This window comes from Neltuma alba, unplaced genomic scaffold (assembly GCF_004799145.2).
Source record: "Neltuma alba isolate B1F8T4 unplaced genomic scaffold, ASM479914v2 tig00011404_pilon, whole genome shotgun sequence".
Taxonomy (NCBI): domain Eukaryota; kingdom Viridiplantae; phylum Streptophyta; class Magnoliopsida; order Fabales; family Fabaceae; genus Neltuma; species Neltuma alba.
Window position 1 is genome coordinate 22,789 of NW_021636091.1, and position 20,913 is coordinate 43,701.

Sequence of the window (20,913 nt, forward strand, 5' to 3'; positions counted from 1 at the left end):
AAGGAAAAAGTGAGACCCAACAGTTTAGTTGACGGTGAGTTTACTGGGAGATAGGAGATTAAAAGCAAGTTTAGGAACATTTAGCACAGATGACAAACGGATAGAGGGTGTGGGATTAACAGTGCCAAAACCGAGAACTTGAGACTGGGAACCATCAGCGATGGAAACACTTGACGGATTGGCAAAAGCATTATAAGAGGAGAAGAGATGGCTGTTACCTGTCATATGATCAGTAGCCCCGGAATCTATGATCCACTTTGAGGAAGAAGAAGCAAGGGCAGTAGCATTATTACCTGTTGTAGCTGCGGCACTCACAGACGGTGTAGTAGATTTTAACTGGGCATACTCAGCAGCAGAAATCGTGACTGTGTCACTGGCTTGTGTAGCCACGTGGGCAGAGTTATTCCGTTGCTGTTTATTCTGAAGTTTTCGACATGTGCGTTTTGTATGCCCCGGTTCTTTGCAGTAATAACACACTACCCCACTGGAGTCAGAAGGGGCTCCCCCTTGCTTCGAACCACCACGGGTAGGCCCCCCGCGGTTATCAATGGGACTACGAGTCTCATAGGTGCCCTTACTGAGCAAGGCACTTGTAGGAATACTAGCAGCTGGTGGCAAGAGATTCTCAGCTCTCATTACTCTGGAAAACACATCTTGAAGGTCAGAAATTTCAGATCCGGATAAGATTTGAGACCGAACTGTGTCGTACTCAGGTGGGAGACCAGTAAGAAAGCTCATAATAGCCATTTGCTCCCGTTGCTTATGCTGAACCTTCAAATCAGCAGTAAGAGGCATTAACACATTCAGTTCTTCATACATCCTTTTAAAGTCCATAAAGTAGGCTTTGAGAGGACGATCCTGTTTTTCAGAACGATAGAAAGCTTTGCAGACCTCGTAAACACGAGAGATATTTCCTTTTCCTGAATACAAAAAATCTAAATAATCCATTAGTTCCTTAACCAATTCACAGTGATTAATAGAGGGAATAATCTCACTGTCAATGGAATTACGGATCTGGAAAAATAGCCGTGCATCATCCCGCAACCAGGTCTTTTTGGAATCAGTTGTTGGAGGATCATCAGTCAGATGGTCTTCCTTCTCAATGCTCCGCAGATAGAGGCGAATGGTTTTACTCCAATCCAAATAATTTACCCAAGTCAACTTGTGATCAGTAATTTTAGTAATAGTTGGGACAAGCTCCGAGACAGATTTAATTTCCGCCATAGATGAAGTGCACTAACCAAAGGGAATGCGAAAGAGTGTTACACAGGAACACAAAGCAGTGAAAAGGCCAACAGCTACACAGGGAGCTGCAAACAGAACTGAATTGCACAAACAGTGTGCCGGAGATGCGCCAGAAACGAAACAGAACGCCAGAAAGTAATAACCGAAAATTAACACCCAGAAAGAAAATTCCCACGCTCTGATACCATGTAGGGAATAGAATAATATGGAGAATAATTCTCTTGTATTTCATTGATTAGAATATACACATATATATACAAGTGAGAGGAGCCTCTGCATTAATGGCTCATTATGATAATATCATATCCTATCAAATCCTAATCATAATTACATAATATTTACATATCAAATCATATCATATCTCTACAATATTAATATAAGAAATAAAGTAGATTAAAATATTATATTTAAAATCAAATTGAAGGTTAAGACTTTTATGTTAATGACTAGATGTAGTATTATATTCAGATCATTCTATCCTTTCTTTTTCATCGACACAAATTTGCATATTTAGGAAAAAGAGATACTCCTTCGGTTCTTAATATAAGACCCATTTAACTAATTTGATTAGATTAAGAAAATTATATAAGTTAGTTAATTATAAGAAATGTGACACGTTTTTTTTAAAATATCATAATCATTTTTCTTAATACCCCCTCTTTCTTCTACTTGATTATGGTTGAGGAAGTATCCATAAGAATAATTTAGAGAAAATTCATAAATATGAGAAATGAGTGTTAAGACTAAAACTAGCTCAACAATTAGGTCCTATATATAGGACCAGAGGAGTACAACAACAAATCATTTCGTTTGTGTAACTGTAGGAAACATCTTTAAAAGAATTATTTCTAATTACAACTGACAATTTAAATTTCACTCACTCGATCACATAGTCATATGCAGGCAAGTTTGCAATTGTAGCATTAGGAAAACACGAAGAAGAAATAACTGCTGACGATATATGAATATTGACAAATAATATATTATAGGCTAAAGCATATACTATCTTTTGTTTTAAATATAAGAGTTAGCTGACTAATATGAATAAGTTAAGAAAATAAATTAAGTTATTTATTTATAATAAATAAGTGTTATCTTTTTCTAAAATATTCTTACTAATCAAGTGTATTGGTTAAAATTACTACTATTTGAAAGATTATTTTGAGAAAAAATATATAAATATGATAGACAAAATAGATTAAAGTCTTATATTTATGATCAAAATAAAAATCAAATGAGGTCTTATATTAAGGATCAGAGATAATATTTAGTCTTTTAATTTTGTACAAAGTTTCAATTTTAAAAAAAATAAACTTAACATGTTAACATTTAAGAATATTTGATCAATATTTAAGATCTTAATGTCATCATTATTTTTAAACAATTTTAAGGTTAACAGACTAAAAGTATACTTTTAAAGTTAAATGACCAAATTAAAAACTTGTACAAAATTAAAGAACAAAATCTATACTTTAGCCTATACTATACAAATTTTGATTAAATTATCATATAAATTACACAATTTTTATTAAGAAAATGACACATAAGTGCTTTGTAAAGAAAATAATGACAAATAAGTAACTCAAATTGCAACACGACAAACCAGTCTCAAGATCTTTTTTTTTTTTTTTGGGACTGACAGTCTCAAGATCTTTTTTTTTTTTGGACTGACAGTCTCAAGGTCTTTACATGTCGAGGGAAACATAAGATAGATGAAAATGCCTTTTGCTCGATCTAAATGACTAAATCATAATACGGTTATAAATCTTAGAAGATAAATACTAAATAATTCAGTTATAAATCTTGGAAAATAAGCGGGATTTTTACCGAAATGCTATGAACAGTGAAATAAAATACCAAAATACTACAACACGGAAAGATAGCTCAACATGCGGAGGACTCAAACGCATTCATGGGCTACTGGCATAAGAGGAGATGCAAAATGTATAAGTAAAGCTCGGACGATTCAGACGCATTCATGGGCGTAAGAGGAGATGCAAAATATATAGCAAGCCACGACGCTACTGTAGCTTCACAAGCAAGGGAGATGAGATGACTTAATATTCTTCCTAGCTTCAGACGCATGCAAAGAGTTCAATTACTTTTTTAACTTAGACAAAAGTGGTTCTGAGATATTTATACAGGGAGAGGATGCTCATACGCATGGAAATGGGGAGAAAAGGACAAAAGTACTTTTTCTGAAGTTCATCACTCAAAGATGAACTTTACAAATTCATCTCTACCAGATGAATTTGCAAATTTTTCCACTTTATTGAAGAACTCATTCTGGGCAAGATGAAGTTTATAAATTCATCTCCTGGTGATGAATTTCAAGTGTAGCATTTCAGTAATATCTTTCCGCGCTGTAGCATTTTGGTATTTTATTTCACTGTTCATAGCATTTTGGTAAAAATCCCAAAATAAGCTGTAAATTACACCAAAAACTCATTTTTCAAACAAGATGTAGATTCAGTTTACAGTTAATTTTGCAAAATTTGATCACTCAACTCATTTTTCAAATATTTTATAATTTCATATTATTCACCTAACATTTTACCCATACTTATCCATCTGAAACTGTATTTGAAAATGAGTCGAAACAAGTTAAAATCACGTTTTGATATAAGCAAAACCAAACACACTATCTAACTTAGTGCTTCTGCCGGAACATGGTTTTAAAGGGTGTTTGGATAGAAACCAAACCATGGTTTCAGAAGTGCTTTTGTGATTTACGAAGTAAATATGTGGAGAAATTTATCTCATTTTACGGAAAAGTGCTTCTGAAACTATGATTTGGAAGTTATCAAACACTTCTTTAATCAAGTTTTCCGACTTGTTTCCAAACATGCATGAACTCTCAAGTCACCAGCTCCCTCCCCCTATGCTCAAGCCAGTATTATTGTAGATTCAACTGTGCAGTGGTTGTTAATATCATGCCTACCGTTAGTAAAATTGACTCCCAGTCAACTTTCGCAAATAAAAATTTGGGTAAAAAATCAATTATTATATTATGATTTATGGTTTGAATAAGTTTTTATAGAAAAAAAAAATTAGTCTGACAGAAATTTATTTAAATAATATATCAAAGTCATTTTCAAAAGGTTCAAATATAAGGAAATGCCAAAAGCTAGAAGTTAGAAAATTATTTCAAGTTCAAAGTAACGGGTAAAGTCAATTGTCCTCAAAACCACCCCGGACATCATTTCATCCAACTAGTTTTTCCAGTTCCAACTAGCTTCTAAAACTTCTCAAGGCTATCCCAAACATGAACATTATAGATACGTGAAATAAAAGTTCATTGCAACTTCACAAGAACATTGATCCATGTTTATTAAGTTACTATAAAAGTGCAGGGAGTTAAGGCAAGTTGAAGAACACCTTCTTTACCAATATAATCTCAAATAACTTGGGCACAATATATTCATTCAATCTGATTTATTAAAACATAGCTGGGACCAATTGTTCTTACATACGTTCCATAAGACCCATTAAGAGAGACAGGAAGGTCTACATCTACGTATGTGTTCACATAACCCAATGGAATCATATATAATTAAAAGCAGCAAACTCAAATTCTTCTGACTAGATGCCATTTTCACTTTGCACCCCCTTCACAGCTTGCTGCAGCATTCAACAGATTAATCAGTATGCGTGCATACGTCCGTGGGCCCCATTTACACACAGCTACTGGGACCCAATTGGGTGGTGGGACCCAATTGGGTGGTGGGGCCCACTTAGGAGGGTCCTAATAGTTGTGGGTTGAGGTAGGGACACCAAGTGCTAAATAAAATTAGTCTTGGAATGTTAGTAAAAGGAATGAGACAACAAAACCTGAAAGCATGACAAGGCGTACTGCACATCACTTGCTGATATTTGATGATGCATCACAATTCTCAATCTGCAGATTGCAAACATTAATTGATTCATAACCCACATTGTCCATTAAAACAGGAACTCGTGAGCTACCAAGAATAATAGAAAGTGGATTCAGACCTTTTAGAACTCTCCAGCATCAAAAGGATACCACGTTGTTCCAAGTCCTTGAATAGCTTTCCCGCTGTAATTCTTGAGCTTTCTTCAATATCAATAAATATCTGGTACCAGTAGCTCATTACAGTTAAGCCATAAGAAAATATAGGAATATGTGTTCAAAGCAAAGTAGTGAGATTAGACTAATAATGCACAGTTCAGGGTTCTGCTTTTGTATAATATACTCACAATATTGGTCTCCACAGAACTGACATCAAGCTTAAGTCCTTTAATTTGGTTCAGTCCTTCTAAAATGGAGGGACAAAGATAATTGATCAAAATCGAAAAAAAGTGAGTGCAATTTAGATGGGACATGTTTCAGATTAATTTGGAAATGGAGCAGGAAATTTACCAGCCATAAGTTTAGCTTTCCTGTGATCGCTCTCTAGCTTTGCAACATTTTCCTGCACAGCAACTAGTGCCGCAGCACAAAGGATGCCGATCTGTCTCATTCCTCCACCTAGGGTTTTTCGGAGCCGCCTAGCCTACATAACACACACGTCAAGTTCTTACTGTAGGAAAATGACTGCCATTAATGTTTAGAGTACCTTAGTGATAAAGCTACTGGAACCAACGATAACAGATCCAACTGGAGCACCCAGGCCTTTTGACAGGCAAACCTGATTCATATATTGGAAGAAACAAAAACTTTGTTAATTCGATTTTCATGCATTAGAATTATAAACATAAAAGAAACAGAGTGCAAATTTGATATGAATGAGGTTAACAGTCTTAATAGATTAGTCTTCTGAAACATTATGAATGGAAACATCTAACACAGCCAACGCCAAGAGAATATGCTGACGTCTCAGCCGGACCAAAACGAAAAGAAATCATATGACATACTGAAACTGAATCTGCTGCTTGGACAAGCCTATCCACAGGAACACCGAGTGCCTGAAACATCAAAATGTGTTCTAGTAAGCGATCCAACCACTGCTTATTATAAGGCAATCTGTGTAAGCTTCAGAAGTTTCATTATAGTTAACATAACCAGATGTATTATTTACGATCTTTTCATAGCAGATGTTTACCAAAACTTACATTTTTCTGTCCAGCTTAATTTTACCATCCATTGTAAAATCAAATTATGGCCAAACCATAAAGTACTCACAACCGATGCATTGAAAATACGAGCTCCATCAATATGAAGCTTCAGTCCATGCCTCTTAGCTAATTCTCCAACCTTGTCTATATATTCTGCAGAAAGGCATCTCCCACCAGAACTGCAGTCAAGAGTAATTTAATTTCCATCAGTTTAGAAAGGAAAGGGATTTTCAGAGCCCAGAGACAGTAGTAAAAGCAACTTAAGGGTGAACATTGGGATGGATCGATCGTGCTGATGTTGGATTGAGAATTTATCATTAGACCAAATGTCAGTATTATTACTGAAGGCATAATTCTTTCTACTTGATCGCACTTAGCTCAAGGGCTCCTTGTTGACTATGACTTGGCTTCAAACATAGGCCTTTGCCATGAAACAGTTGTTGTCACACCTCAGCTAACAATCACTATTAATCAAGATACAACTGCTTCTTAATCACACCTAGCTAAAATGACAAGTGTTGACTAGGACTGGACACTAAACTTGGTTTTCAACCACAGGACAACTGCAGTCACACCTAGGCGAACAAGTAAAATGGATCACTAACACACCAGATTGCTCTTTCAATGAAAAAGTAGCATAAAAAACTGACCAAAATTTTCAGTTATAGAGTCAAATCTAATGTGATGGCATGTGATTGGATTATATCAAGGAATATGTTAATCGAATCATCAATGAAGTCACAAAATATGCACATCCCAAAGTGCAAGGGCATAAAATCAATCTAACATCATTGTGATACAGCTATAAGGCAAAAATAAGGAAAGTAAATAATAGGAAAAGTGGGATTACTTTGCATGGGTATTTTCCAAGCAGATAAGCCTAGTGGTTGGATAGACAAGCTCCCCCTTTGGATCTCTGATGGCAGCCTCAATCAAATTAATGTCCATGGTTCCATCCTTATTATTTTTCACAGTTCTTGGATGTACCCCTCCAATTGTGGAAATGCCTCCATTCTCATAAATATGAATATGGGAATTGTCTCCCAGAATCACTTCACTTCCCCTGATATCACAGTGAACAAGCACACTCACCAGGTTTCCCATAGTCCCTGATGGAACAAACAAGGCTGCCTCCTTCCCCATTATTTTTGCCATCTCTTTTTCTAAGCGAGCAGCAGTTGGGTCAGAGCCTAGCACATCATCATCCACTTCAGCATTTGCCATCGCAGCTCGCATTGCTTCTGTTGGCTTTGTCACTGTGTCTGACCGAAAATCAACCGTCCTAGTTACCATTTTCTCTGAAACTAAGCACACCATGCTGAACATTAGCATATATTTCCAAAAGGAAACACGGAAATTTTCCCACCAAATTCCAAACGAGTACAACAGTTAACTGAGCAGAAGGAAAATCATCAACAGATTCCATTATAAAATAAGATAACAACCAACCAAAAACTATATTCTCTCGAGATAAGAATGGAACCGGAACTCAGCAAAATGTGTGAGGTCCGCTTCCTCATTTATATAGAAATTCTAAAGATCATTGGAAAGTTTGATTTGATTTGCTAAAATGCCTTGGATTAAACGTGATATTCATTGTGGAAAAGAAGAAGAAGAAGAAGAAGAAGAAGAAGCAAGCAAAAGAAAATACAGTTGATATACAAGCATCTGATAGCTACAGAGAATGGGTGACACATGGAAGAGGGAACTGCAAAATTTTGAAATTATATTCTTCCATATATATGGTTCTTTTTTAAGGTAAAATTTGAATCCGAGCATATGAATTACAAAACTGGAAGTAGAAAAGGATAATTCAACCACCTACATAACAAAGAAAGAAAACGAAAAGCTGCGAAGTCTTAGTAAGTACCAGAAACTTCAATAAAACTGCAATTTGCAATGACCTACTTCTTATACTCCAAGTAGGCGTGAACTCTATCAAACAAGCTCTTAAATCAGCGGCAGAGCCTGCATGAGATTGGAGGGTGATCAAATTTTTTTTCTTTTGCTGAATCGTCAAAACTAAAAATACACAACATACTTAAGAAGGAAAAATTTCATATAATTATCCTACATTATATTTTCATAAGTAACGTATCAATTTACTATTATCATCTCCAAATACATCACAAGAATTACAACAAATTAAAATCTAGATTTTCTCTTTTGAATGTCATGAAAATCATTTACAGGAAGCTCTATATCAAACTTCTTAACAATTCTCTTTTTAATATAGAGCCAAAAACAGAGCACAGCAACAGAATGCAGTATAACCCAGATCAGTTTGTGTTGAACGTAGCTGATCGTCATGGGCGAAGTCTTAGCTTGGGCCATTGATACATTTTAACTTTCAGTGATGAACAGATACGAGTTGTAATTCCTTAAAAGGAAAGATTGAAATTAAATATACAATAATTTGGAACTTAATAGCTTATGACTGCGGAAAACAGATCGTATTCCGAGGTAATTCAACACAAAACCCATGGTCTAGGCGACTAACTTATCATAGCCATATTAATCTCTTGAATTAAAAGCCAAAACACACAGTCTTCATTAACCAACAAGATACTCCGACGCTGTAATTTAACAATATAAACACAAGTTTATATTGAACAAATGGACAGCAACATACCAGAAAAAGGGGGAAGATTCCAAAATTGAAACAAGTTTCTTCATATTTGGACATCGGAGATTATCATTACCTTTTCGAGTGTACGAAACTTCGCAAATCCGAGCAGTTTATCATGAAAAGCACGAAGACTGAGGAAAATAGCACGAACCCGGAGCTGCAGGCGGAAGGATGAGAATTGAGAACTAGAGAAGAAAAATGCTCGCTTACGTCTAAGACTTCAAGTTTCTCACTTTAAGCCTCCTAATTGCATGCTTTATATAGAAACAAACAAATGGGGCACGTTGTTTGATGAAGAAGTGACGATGAAAATAAAAATCTAGGGCCACAATTCATGGATTCCCCACAAGGTTTTGGTCCCTTTTTTTGAATATAAAGTTAATATTAGCAAGTGTTATGAATATAATAATGTCTTTATATAGATGTTTATACATCTCCTATTATCTCTTATATCTCTTATAATCTCTAATATCTCCTATTATGTCTGTTTTTCATAATTATCTCATATTATTATGTAATCTGTAGATTCTATCAAAGACGTAAAGCTGTGCTTATAAATAAAGGCCGTGTATAATGTATTGAGCGCTCTTAAATGGAATGAGAAATACTCTCTCTTGTTGATCCTCTTTTTCTCTGTATGATTCTTCTCTCTATTTTTTTTTTTTTTCATTTATAACAGCAACCAGTTTCTATGAAATTCCCCATTTCAGAATTCACCCACCAGCGCTCTGTCCTTATCCAATTTGTCTTGTAGCTCTGTCTCCAGGTTCTATCGTGGCTGCTGACTATTAAATACAAGTGTTTTCTCTTTTTAGGGATAACGGATGGAGTGATGGACCATCATCGTAGGCGCCTACAAAGCAACAATGAATTAATATCCATTGAAATGTTTATTATTAAAAAAATGCATAAAATTTGCTTAAACGCAACTGTTTTTTTAGATATATGTAAAATACTTTCATCTATATGTAAAACAGAACACATTTGCATCTAACATTACACTTTATAAAGATAAGTTGCTCCCGCTCAATTCAAATCTTTACAAAGAAAAAAATTCTCGAAGAGGAACTTTCTCACAATTTTCTTGAAATTCTATTTCATCTAACAAAAAAACTGAAACGAAAATAATATAGAAGAGCTAGGGTTGTTTTCTAAAAGGTTTTTTTTGTAATTGACAATATAAGTTGTATTGTAATATTTTTATGATGGATGGGCGTTTTTATTTCTCTACCATTTTCATGAGCCCCTTATAAATTATTGAAAGGAGTGGTGAAGTGATAATTATTATGCTTTTATTAGTTTACTTAATAGAGGCCAAAACCATGGAACATTGAGATATTTTTGAACAATTTTTATAATCTAATTAATTTTTCTGGGTATGCATGATTTGGTTAATCAAAAAATCTACTTGAAAAAGGAATCGATCATGACCTATATCCTCTATATATATCGTGAAAAAATTAGTTGATATTATAATGATAGAGTTTGTAAGTTGAAAATGTAAAAATATTAAACTTGAAGTATAAAAGTTAAAAAGAAAAAAAAATTTTGGCTACACATAAGGCATTTTTTTATTGAAGTTAATATTATTCAAAGTACTATCTGCACTAAATATGAGCATCTTTTTTAACGGGAATTCAGATCTTAGTTAGTCATAATGTGAAAAACTAATTATCTTGATTTGTCACGTTATAAAAACTAACTCTTTTCATTAAATCTAATCTCATTAGTAAAAAAAATTAAAATCCTCCCATGAAACTTTTTTTTTTGGGCCAAAATTCCTCCTCTGGAACTGGAGCTTATGTCTTATGAATAGAAAATATCTTCATTTGTGACTTTGACCTCGAGGAGATCAATGCCTTATTTATTTATTTAGAAGAAGCGCTATCAAAAGTTCGTTATGAATCTTTGAGTACCTACCAACCGTAAAATATGCTACCTCCAGTCCTAATTATAAGACTTAGTTGATTAATTTGAGAAGATTAGGGAAAGAAGTTAAATTAGTTATTTATAATAAATATGTATTGTCTTTCCTAAAATATCCATACTAATCAACTATATTGGCTAGAACTACAATTATTAGAAGGACTATCTTGGAAAAAAAATACATAAATATGAGAGACAAGGTGGATTAGGGTCTTATATTTAGGATCAAAATAAAAATCAAACAGGGTCTTATATTAAGAACCGAATAATTCATGAGCTTTATTATGTAATGTAGTACTCAGAAACTAGGAAAGCCACTTTGAGCCTATCACAATACAAAACGTCAAAAGGTCACAACTAGCATTCTCAAAACGCACATCACTATGAGGATGGATATTAATATTTAATTAACCATGCAAATATTAGATCAATAAAATCATAGTTAAATTTTTATTTATTATGAGGTTGATCATATCACATCTATGAGGATGGATGGATATTAATATTCAATATATGAGGTTGATCATATTTCAAAAAGAATTACTTATTGCATATTTTGTGTATTATTCAACAGTTTTAATGTCACCATTTTTTTTTATTAAATGAAACTGTTAAGATTACATGACCAAAAAGACACCTTATCATCCTGACTTTAATATTTTTATGTTTTCAGTTAACAAAATCGTGTCAATTCACTCTTAAACTCATGTTAATTGTAAACTTGGTTAAACTTGCATGTTGACTAATCAAGTTTACCATTTTTGCATTTTTACTTTAAGAAATTGTGCCGATTTGTTTTTAAACACGAGCTAAATTTTTTTTGTTTAATGACCTTTAGTGACTTTATATATGAATTTTATAGAAATTTCTTTGTAGAATATGGTAAATTATGAATGTTTGCGGATTTAATTCCAATTATTCAGATTAAAATATATTTAAATGAAATTATTGTCATATTTTATATTTTAATTATCTAGTTATATACTTTTGATACCAATTTATTAATAAAAGTAAACTTTTATAAGTTTACGATTTGAGTTTACTATCTGAATTTATATCCCTATCACAATCTTGCATATTACAAAATTAAGGGATCAAAATGAAATTTTGTGTAAAGATAAAAAATCAAAGGCGTATTTTTGCATAAATATATACGCACACATATATTGATACAATAATTTATGGCATATACTAGTATTATACACACACACAAGCCATAAATAATGTACCTAATTATTTATGGATTTGGCCAAAAAAATTAATTATGGATTATTGGACCACATACATGGATTCTCTTCACAAGTTAACTAACATTTTTAAGTACCAAGTTGCTATGCTTGGGCAGATCCTATGCATCTCACTCTTTCAACTACATTATTGTGTTCATATGCAATTTGTCTCCTACCTCTCTCCTTATAACGTCATCATATGGCTGCATTTTTTTGATATTCTCTTGCTTATTTTTATGTTCTTCTTCAACCCTCTCTCTCTCTACACATATTTAATTTTTCTTTGTTTTTCTCCGGTTTAATATGCCCAATTGCCATGTGCCCTATTCACTTTTTTTTTTTTTTTTTACTCGCGTAAAAGTATTTTTTTTTAATTGAAAATAGTTTTATTTGAGTTTTTCCTCCTCGTTGCTGTTTTTTTTTTAAATACTTAGACCCATCTTCTTTTAGGTATCCTTCAGACATGATCTCTGCCCAGGTACTTCAAAGCACATGCCCAAAAATAGTGTTTTTAACACTCTCATAAACAGTTGATAGCAAAACTAGTTCAGTTAACACCAACCCCATGTTTGAATAGAAGGAAAAGTTGAGAGGAAAAAAGTATGGGAAGAAAATGTGGAAGGATTGGAGCATTGGGGGCCCAGACTTTTATCAGAATGCTGAAAGGTTCTATAGAATCTGTGAATACCTAAACGCTGGAAATATTTAGATTTTGGCAGACCTCCAGGCCAGCTCTAATAGGCATAATCTCAGCAATTTGTGACAGGGTAGAGTTTAAGGTTCTTTCTTGAATCCCATAACCCAGTCTCCTTTGTCATCTTTGATCATTTCTTATAAGCACAAGTATTCTCATGTTTAAGGTAATCCCGTTTAAGACATTATTGGGAGTAAATGAGGACACCTCTCTCACCAAGCATTCAAATATTTGTTTGTCATGTTGTTATGAACTAACCCTTTTAGTTAAACCCAACCTATAATGATTTTGTCATCACATCCAAACCGAGCAGTATGAGTTCATTGAAGGCCCTTTCCAAAATCAGTTTTTAATGGATTATGTTGGAGGCCCATTGAAGCTCCCATAACTCAAACGAATCATCTGTATAAACAGTCCTCATCATTTCACTACATTGGGCCGTCACCACAGAGTCTTCCATGTAGACTTCAAGTTCGTTATTAAATTGGTGATTGTATGGGATCTAATGCCCTTGTGATTTAGTTAATTAAATTGGGCTCTAACCCTCATTTTGTTCCCCCAACAAGAAAACTCCAAGTTCGTTGTATTCCAACAGCATACAAAAACCAACACTTAGCTGACCAATAATTTAATCAAACCAAAATAAAAAAGTTAATATATAACCTGAATTATAACCATAAAGAGATTTGCAATTTTTGTGAAAAATCTGTTAAACTTACCCTAAACTTTTAATCTAAGTTCTTATTTCATGGTTACCTTATTATATTCATTTTAACTTGTAAAAATATAAAACTTTCTCAAAGGTCAAGTTGGTAAAACTAAGAAAAAAGAGAACCAACTCAAGTTGACATATTAGTCATCACTTAATTGATTAGGTGTTAATCTCAATCTTTCTATATATGATCTATGTGTAATAGTGAGTGTGTGTTGAAGAAATATAAGGCTTTTTTGGTATGAGGGATTTAGAGGGAAGGGAAAAGAAAGGGGGCGATTTTGCTCCCCTCCTTTTGTTTGGCTTTGTAAAATTTGTATGAGGGGAGGGGAAATTTTCCCCTCTTCTCCCCTTTGGAGGGGATTTGGAGGGGAGTTTTAATATTTTTGTTCTATTATGACCAATATACCCATAATTATATTTAATGTTCCCAAACTATCCACTCTAACCTCCTTCACCCTTTCCATATCTTATTAAATTGCTTTTAGTTTTGTCCATTTGTCTCAATGAAATTCTTTATTGACTATTATTTAAAAAGGTACTGCAAAGTGTGGATGACAGGAAATAAGCTAGTTTCTATTATTTGTAAAGAGCGAAATCTGTTTTTTTTTTTTTTTAACATTTTTATATAATATACAATGCAAAATACTCCAGTCACATGTTAAAGAAAAAAAAATTTTTCCGACACAAAACGACATACCTGGAAAGAAAATAAAACTTCTTGTCTCAAAGATTTAGATGTTGATTGTCTATTATAATTACATTTATTTTTTTTATAATTATAAAATTATAATTTTATATATTAAATGTCATTTATAAATCTATTTTATTAAACATTTTAAAAAGTCTGAAAAACAACTTAAATAAAATGAGAATAAAATTGTCCACATAAAAATATTTTTCCTCCCTTCTCTTTCTGAACCAAACAAGATAATATTAAAATCCCTTTTCTTTTGATCAATAATATTAAAATCCCTCCTCTCTCTTCACTTTCACTTCTCTCCATTAAAATCCATCCCTTCCTTCCCTTCTATTGAGCCAAATCCTTGTGAAAGATTTTGACCGAAATCTCAAATTCAAATTCAAATTCAAATCTATATAATGCGGGAAAAAAAAATCCCATAAAAAGAATCATAATCACTTTGATTAAGTCCGACAATGCTCGAATTTGGCTCAAGCAAGTGGTTATATCAAAAGATTAAAGGAAGAAGAAGAAGAAGAAAGACCCGAGTTAAATGTAGGCTTCTGGGAAAATATTAGGGGATTCTGAGAAACCACGGACCCTACCAACATGAACTCCACCTCCAGGTCTCTCTCCCTCCCACAGAAGGTTGTGCTTGTGTCTGTACGTGTGATGCAAATGCAGATTTATTCAAGAGATCATGCGGGTTAGTAGCCATAAAAGCCTTGGCCAGAAGTCTCAGTTGCCATTAATCTTTACTCATTACATAAATAACTGATAAACAAAATTCATGAGCACAGTACTTAAAGTAAAAAAGAAGAAAAGAATGGTAAAATAAGAAATTTTCAGGACAGATTCAACATTAAGGAGAAGGGGGGGAAAAAAGAATGATCTATTACGGAAACTGAAACGATCCACCAATTTGGGTAGAACCAGCAGGAGGATTGATTGCAACCCATAGGAGAGATATAGTGATTGCTATCAGCCCTGACCATACAAAAACAATGGTCGGCGTCCGTCCTCTTCTTCCCATCAAACCTTTTGCAAATGGATACAGATGAGCTAAGACCCAGAAACTGAAGAAGACGCCACCCAGCAGACGGCTCCACTGCGGTATGACGCTGTATATTGTTCGGCTAACCCCAACTGCTATCGCTATTAAGTTGACCATCATGATTGTGATGGGTGGTATCATCAAGGATGTCCATTTCACAATGTAGAGATCAGCATACTCATCATCAACATCATCACCTCCAGATTTTGAAGTCAATGTGAAGGAGATTTCGATCCCTGCTATGACCTTCAGCAAACCTTGGAGCACAGCAGCAAGATGGGCACTAGTGCCTCCAATCAACCAAAACTGCTCGTTTCTCCACCATTCTTCGAGCTCAATACCTGACCACTTAATCTCAAGGATAGCAAGCACGCACAAAGTCACAGTGATGGTCAAGAGATAAGCAAGGAACGTAACATTGAGCGTCTGAACAATGAACTGGCCCGAGAAGAGGGAAAGTGCAGGAAGGAAACAATAAACAATGAGAAATATGGAAGTGAATGGGTAAATGCCGACATTAAGGTATGCAATTCGTTGAAGAAGCTTCATTCTTGGGCTAGCCAGAAGGGCATTGTTTCGAGAGAAGAATATCTCAACAGAGCCAGTAGCCCATCGAAGCACCTGATGCAACCTGTCTGTGAGATTGATTGGAGCAGTTCCACGGAAGGCATCACGCTTGGTCACACAATATACAGATTTCCATCCCCTATTGTGCATCCTATATCCAGTAACCACATCTTCAGTAACAGAACCATAGATCCATCCAACACGGTTTCCCCACTCAGTTTTGTCCTCATACCAACATGAGATAACACTGATGGCCTCTGCCACTGTCGATGCATCAAGAAGATCACGGGGAATGGTGAGAGCACCAGGTGGGCGGCCATTTTTCACAGCAGGGTGATCAGCAAGAGGCCGGCCTTGGAACTCTGCAACTGGAATAGAGTCGATGAGGAAAGTTGAGTTTCCAAATTTTTTGGGGAATGTTGAAAGATCCATCTCTTCATCATCAGAATCACCCATCCTTAATGCCCGATTCTCTTCATTGTTGTTTGCCATCGAGGAATGCTTCTTGCGACGGCCAAAGCAGCAGCTACAACAACCTGGGTGGTTTTCTTTTGCACGAGGTGGGTCAAAACCATAAAGGGCAACTCGTCTAAAAAGACACCCAGTTCCCACATAGACTGGACCTTGAAGTCCATCTAGAGCTCTCATATTGACATCAAAGAAAACTGTGTTATGATTAGCATATCGATCAGAGGGATCAATCCCCTCAAACCTCTGTGGGAACTGGACATAACAAATGCGATCACCTCCACGATCCATCATGAAGCACATACCTTCCCTCATTGCCTTTGAGTTGTAGATATAATGATCACAGTCAAGATTGAGTATAAAGGGGCCATTTGACATTATAGCTGATGCTCGAACCAAGGCATTCATAGCCCCTGCTTTTTTGTTGTGATCATAACCTGGACGCTTCTCACGAGAAACATAAACAAGAAGGGGCAAACGGATATCAACATCAGTCAAGTCAATGAGCTTTGTATCATCAGCATTTCCAAGAAGAGGGTCATCACTGGGAGGTTTCAACATCACCTGCATCATGGATGAATAATAATATACTCATTTTCATATGCAAAAATAATTTCAAAATCGAACAGAATTATATTAGGAATTTTCAAATACCTGTATTATACCAGCATGATCACCCCTAGAGTGCTCAGGTGCAGAATTTAACCAAGTCCCAGGCCAATGAGTTCCATCAGCCATCCAAGTTGCTTTTGGAATCTTCACACTTTCAACAGGTTCATCTTCCCTATTTTGTCTTTGAAGTTTCATGGCCTTGATTTCCTCTCTTGCATGATAGGCATCTGATCGGCGACGGATAGAGTCAGGAAGACTATTGATCCTGACCTTGAACTCATCATATTCACGCTTCACCCGTCTACGATCCTTGACAAAATCTGACCGCACTTTATCCTTATAAGGATCTCTTTTCAAATTGAAATACGACTCAGGATTCCTGGGCTCTATATCATGCTTACGACAAAAGGGTACCCATATATTGGCAAAACTTGCAGCTTCAGCCATGGCCTCAAAAGTTAGAAGTGCACCTCCATCATCAGACACATAACAAGATAGCTTCTCAACAGGATAATCTGCAGCTAAAATAGACAAGATGGTATTTGCAGTGACAAGTGGTGGCTCTTTGTCAGGATCAGCAGTAGAAACAAAGACATCTATTCCTGGGAGATCAGACTTTCCAGTTGGATTATTTGGGGTGGGTGCCTCAAATTTTTCCTTCAAGACATTAAGATCTGTGGCACGATTAACTGGGCATAGCTTGGGCAGTTGATCCAGAAGCCACGAAAAAGCAAACCATATCTCACAAACAACAGACATGCCCCATAGCCAGATTGCATCATTATTTGGATGATTGACCCTCCATGCTAAGAACAAGCCCAGAACAGCCATGCGAATTAAAATAAGAAGACTGTAAAAACAAACGGAAGAAGAAAAAGGCCATGGTCAGGGACGTGAACGAAAGCATATAGTATTTCAGGTTCAAGGAAGCAAAAAATAGAACAGAATAAAATAAAAAGAAACGTATGTTATGCAACAGATTTTGCAGTTAATTGCTATCCACAATATAAATTTAGTAGCGTATTAATGAGGTCAACCACATTTAACAGCTACTCCAAACAAATGCATCTTCCAATTTAAGCAATTCGAAAGCTTGAAAAAATAACCTCCTCCCTTAAATTAATTCGTGAAATAGACCCTAAAGAAACACTCCATCAAGCTTAATTTTATTTTACCTTCCAACAAAAATCAAGCATGGTTTTCTAATATTAATTTGCCAAATAGAGTCCAAGTACACCACTAACGAAGTTAGTTGCCATTATGTGAGATTGGTTACCTAAAAATTGATCACTGTAAGCCAATTGTTTACAATCAACAATAGCATGCAGACCCAGTGGTCTAAAAAATTAATATAATTTTTTGCAAGGAAATCATTGTTGATTCCAATCATGATATTACATTAATTAAAATAGAATGTATAGGACTTAATCATTCTGAACCAAGAGGAAATGCAATGTCTTATAAAATGCTTAATCCAGTTTTACAAGGAAATAAAGGAAGTTCACGGTTAAGAGCAATAAACTATACCGATATGGGCTCAAAACAGCAGCAGGTATTTTCAGTTTCCTCGTAAGTGGTCTCCAAGGTCTGTTCATGAATTCAGTTGGCTCAGCAACATCATCCTCTTTTCCATTCCCAAGGCCGCCTTCCTTTGGCCATATAGCATTTCCATAGCCATAGGTCCCCTTTGTTTCAAACAGCCACCGATTGTGGTCAAAGTCTCCAGTTTGGCTCCTCATTAGTGCTGACTTAGTTGACTTCATCAAGGACAATCTCCTCTCCATTTTAGACATTCCACTTGGCGGAGGAAGGGGAAGAGGCCTCGTATTCTCCACAGCCACTTCATCTAACTCTGTGTTTTTATATGGCTCCTTGCATCCTGGGCACATTCCACCTCCTGTTCTTACAGCATCTATATAACAATCTCTACATATCTTGAAATCACACTCACAAGGAAGAATATCAAGACCACGTTCGTCACTCATCACCTTTGAATCACAACCAGGAATTGCACAGGAAGATCCTTTTGCACCAGCCATCTGAGGGTGGTTTGCTTCAGATTCTATTACTTTGTCCATTAAATGGGCTCGTGTAACACTATTGAACCCACCTGTGAAAAGAGAGTTTGATACATATTGCTCCTCAACTTTCTGTGAGATTGATGGATCCATAGGTTGGTTATCCGGGGTTGGCGGTATATGCACTGTATAATTCATGAAATCACTACTACCTAGCTCACTGTCAAGATCATCCCTAGAGTAACTGATGTATCGACCAGATGAAGTCCTCCGACCAAATGTTACAGTAGGAGGTAGAGGAGGCCTCTGGCCATCGGGCGCATCAGAACTTGTTGACAGGGATGATCGGCTAGCCCTGAATGATTTTGACGCCATGTTTAGGGATGTTTAGGGACTAAGATTGATAATCTTTATGCCCTGCAAATCAGTAATGTTCCAAAAGAGATTAATTTCAGCATTATAAAGATGGTAAATTAAAAGTCAAAAATTGTCATCGAAGTTAAAAAAAGAATCTAAATCTTCTATGGATCTGAATACGGTGATGAATAAAATGAAACAATGGCAAGGGGGCATTGTAAGAGTCTCAATCACAAAGCTTAAAAACTTTTCTCACATATTCCTCTGTCATTATAGGAATCAAAGTATGAACCATCCGAAATTCCCAGGAAAAGAAGAGAAAAAAAGGAAACAAGAAGTTGAAAAAGCGAGAAACTTTTAAGAAAGCATTGCCCGTATAGCACTATGGACCAACAGAGTAATCAGAATCTACAAAAAAAATTCAAATGGTACAAGAAGAAGAGGTGAGAGGTGATAGATTCGCCCGAATATGAAGTACCCAAAAGCAAATACTCGACTTATAGGGATCTTGTTACGAAAATCTTCCTTTCGCCCCTCAATTTCTCATAACCAAGCTCACAATACAACCAGGTGCAAATGACGAAGTTCAATCCTCGACTACGGTCTCTCTTTCCTTAGATTTGACAAAATTGCAGAAGAAAAGAAGCACAACACTGGTCTCCCAAACCTATCTCATCAACTTTAAGTTAGCAGCATTAGGTAATTCCCTTTGACTTCCCTCCCCGCTTTACCAAAACCCACAAACAATGACCATAAATCTAGAAGAAAAAGGAAAAAAAATCTGGTCCATTTTCCTTTACCACTGCTTTCTCGCGTTTATCTCGGCAATCAATCAGCCCGTATGCAGGAAAAATCACCAGTAAATGAAAAACAAAAATTCATTTTTTGAAAAAGAGATCAAGCAAGAAGTTGCAGAGATAGTGTAAACAAGCATACCAAAGGAAAAAATAAGCTAAATGCTACTGAGTATTCAGATCTCTGCTCGATCTTCCCAGAATCCCATTAAAGCAGAAGGAGCTTGTGCTCAGAAAATGAAGGAAAGCTTCAAACTTTTGAAGAGGTTGCAATCCAACTGTCCCTTATACACACAAAAACACGCAGAGAGACAGAGCGGAAACAGATGGACTGAGTCGTGAGCTAAGCCACAAGCACTACGAAAACATGATTGAAGGCTTCTTCTTGGAAGGAAACTATCAAACAATTTTGTTATTTTAATATATGAAAATATTAAATTGTGCCAAAAAAAAAAAACCTTCGCGTTAGAAAGTGTGAAGGTTCTTGGGTACGAGGGAAGAAAGAGAAGGAGTCCTCGAAAGGTTGCGATTTGAAAACGTCAAAGGTGGCAGAAATGGTGTCTGAACGATCATTTTAAATCTTTGGTTAAATTAGAATTTAGCCCTTATCTTTTTGTATATTTGCTATAGACCCATGCATTTTTACCCGATTTTCCTGAATTTCCAAATTAATAATGTTTTTAAAAAATAATAAGTTAACTGGTAAGAAGTAATTTTAAAATTTATTTTTTAAATATTATACGAAAAATTAGAGCTAGATTGGATTGAAAGCAAAAGGACATTATTACCTCAAGGGAAGAAGGGGATTATTACAAAAATAAAAGGATAAAGAAATTTGTCGGGATACTAA

The 20,913-nt window shown here is 35.4% G+C and overlaps 2 protein-coding genes across 5 annotated transcripts; both read right to left on the reverse strand.

Annotated features, from left to right (window-relative positions):
- Nucleotides 1–4,602: 4,602 nt before the first annotated feature.
- LOC114712957 (probable low-specificity L-threonine aldolase 1) lies at nt 4,603–9,078 on the reverse strand. 4 transcript variants are annotated; one of them, XM_028897522.1, is made up of 11 exons: nt 9,024–9,056; nt 8,192–8,289; nt 7,172–7,625; nt 6,389–6,500; nt 6,121–6,171; nt 5,823–5,894; nt 5,627–5,759; nt 5,464–5,522; nt 5,239–5,339; nt 5,077–5,143; nt 4,603–4,866 (listed from the first exon to the last, which is right to left on the reverse strand). In XM_028897522.1, the coding sequence occupies exons 3-11, from the start codon at nt 7,612–7,614 to the stop codon at nt 4,828–4,830; spliced, it is 1,077 nt and encodes a 358-aa protein (XP_028753355.1). In that variant the 5' UTR covers nt 7,615–7,625; nt 8,192–8,289; nt 9,024–9,056; the 3' UTR covers nt 4,603–4,827. The 4 variants fall into 4 exon arrangements, with proteins under 4 accessions (XP_028753355.1, XP_028753356.1, XP_028753357.1 ...); XM_028897523.1 differs by lacking the exon at nt 8,192–8,289 and having other exon boundaries at nt 9,024–9,078; XM_028897524.1 differs by lacking the exon at nt 8,192–8,289 and having other exon boundaries at nt 7,172–7,619; nt 9,024–9,042.
- Nucleotides 9,079–14,900: 5,822 nt separating this feature from the next.
- On the reverse strand, nt 14,901–19,287 carry LOC114712959 (cellulose synthase-like protein D3). Its single transcript, XM_028897527.1, has 3 exons — nt 18,422–19,287; nt 16,937–17,744; nt 14,901–16,846 (listed from the first exon to the last, which is right to left on the reverse strand). The coding sequence occupies exons 1-3, from the start codon at nt 19,285–19,287 to the stop codon at nt 15,089–15,091; spliced, it is 3,432 nt and encodes a 1,143-aa protein (XP_028753360.1). The 3' UTR covers nt 14,901–15,088.
- Nucleotides 19,288–20,913: the final 1,626 nt, after the last annotated feature.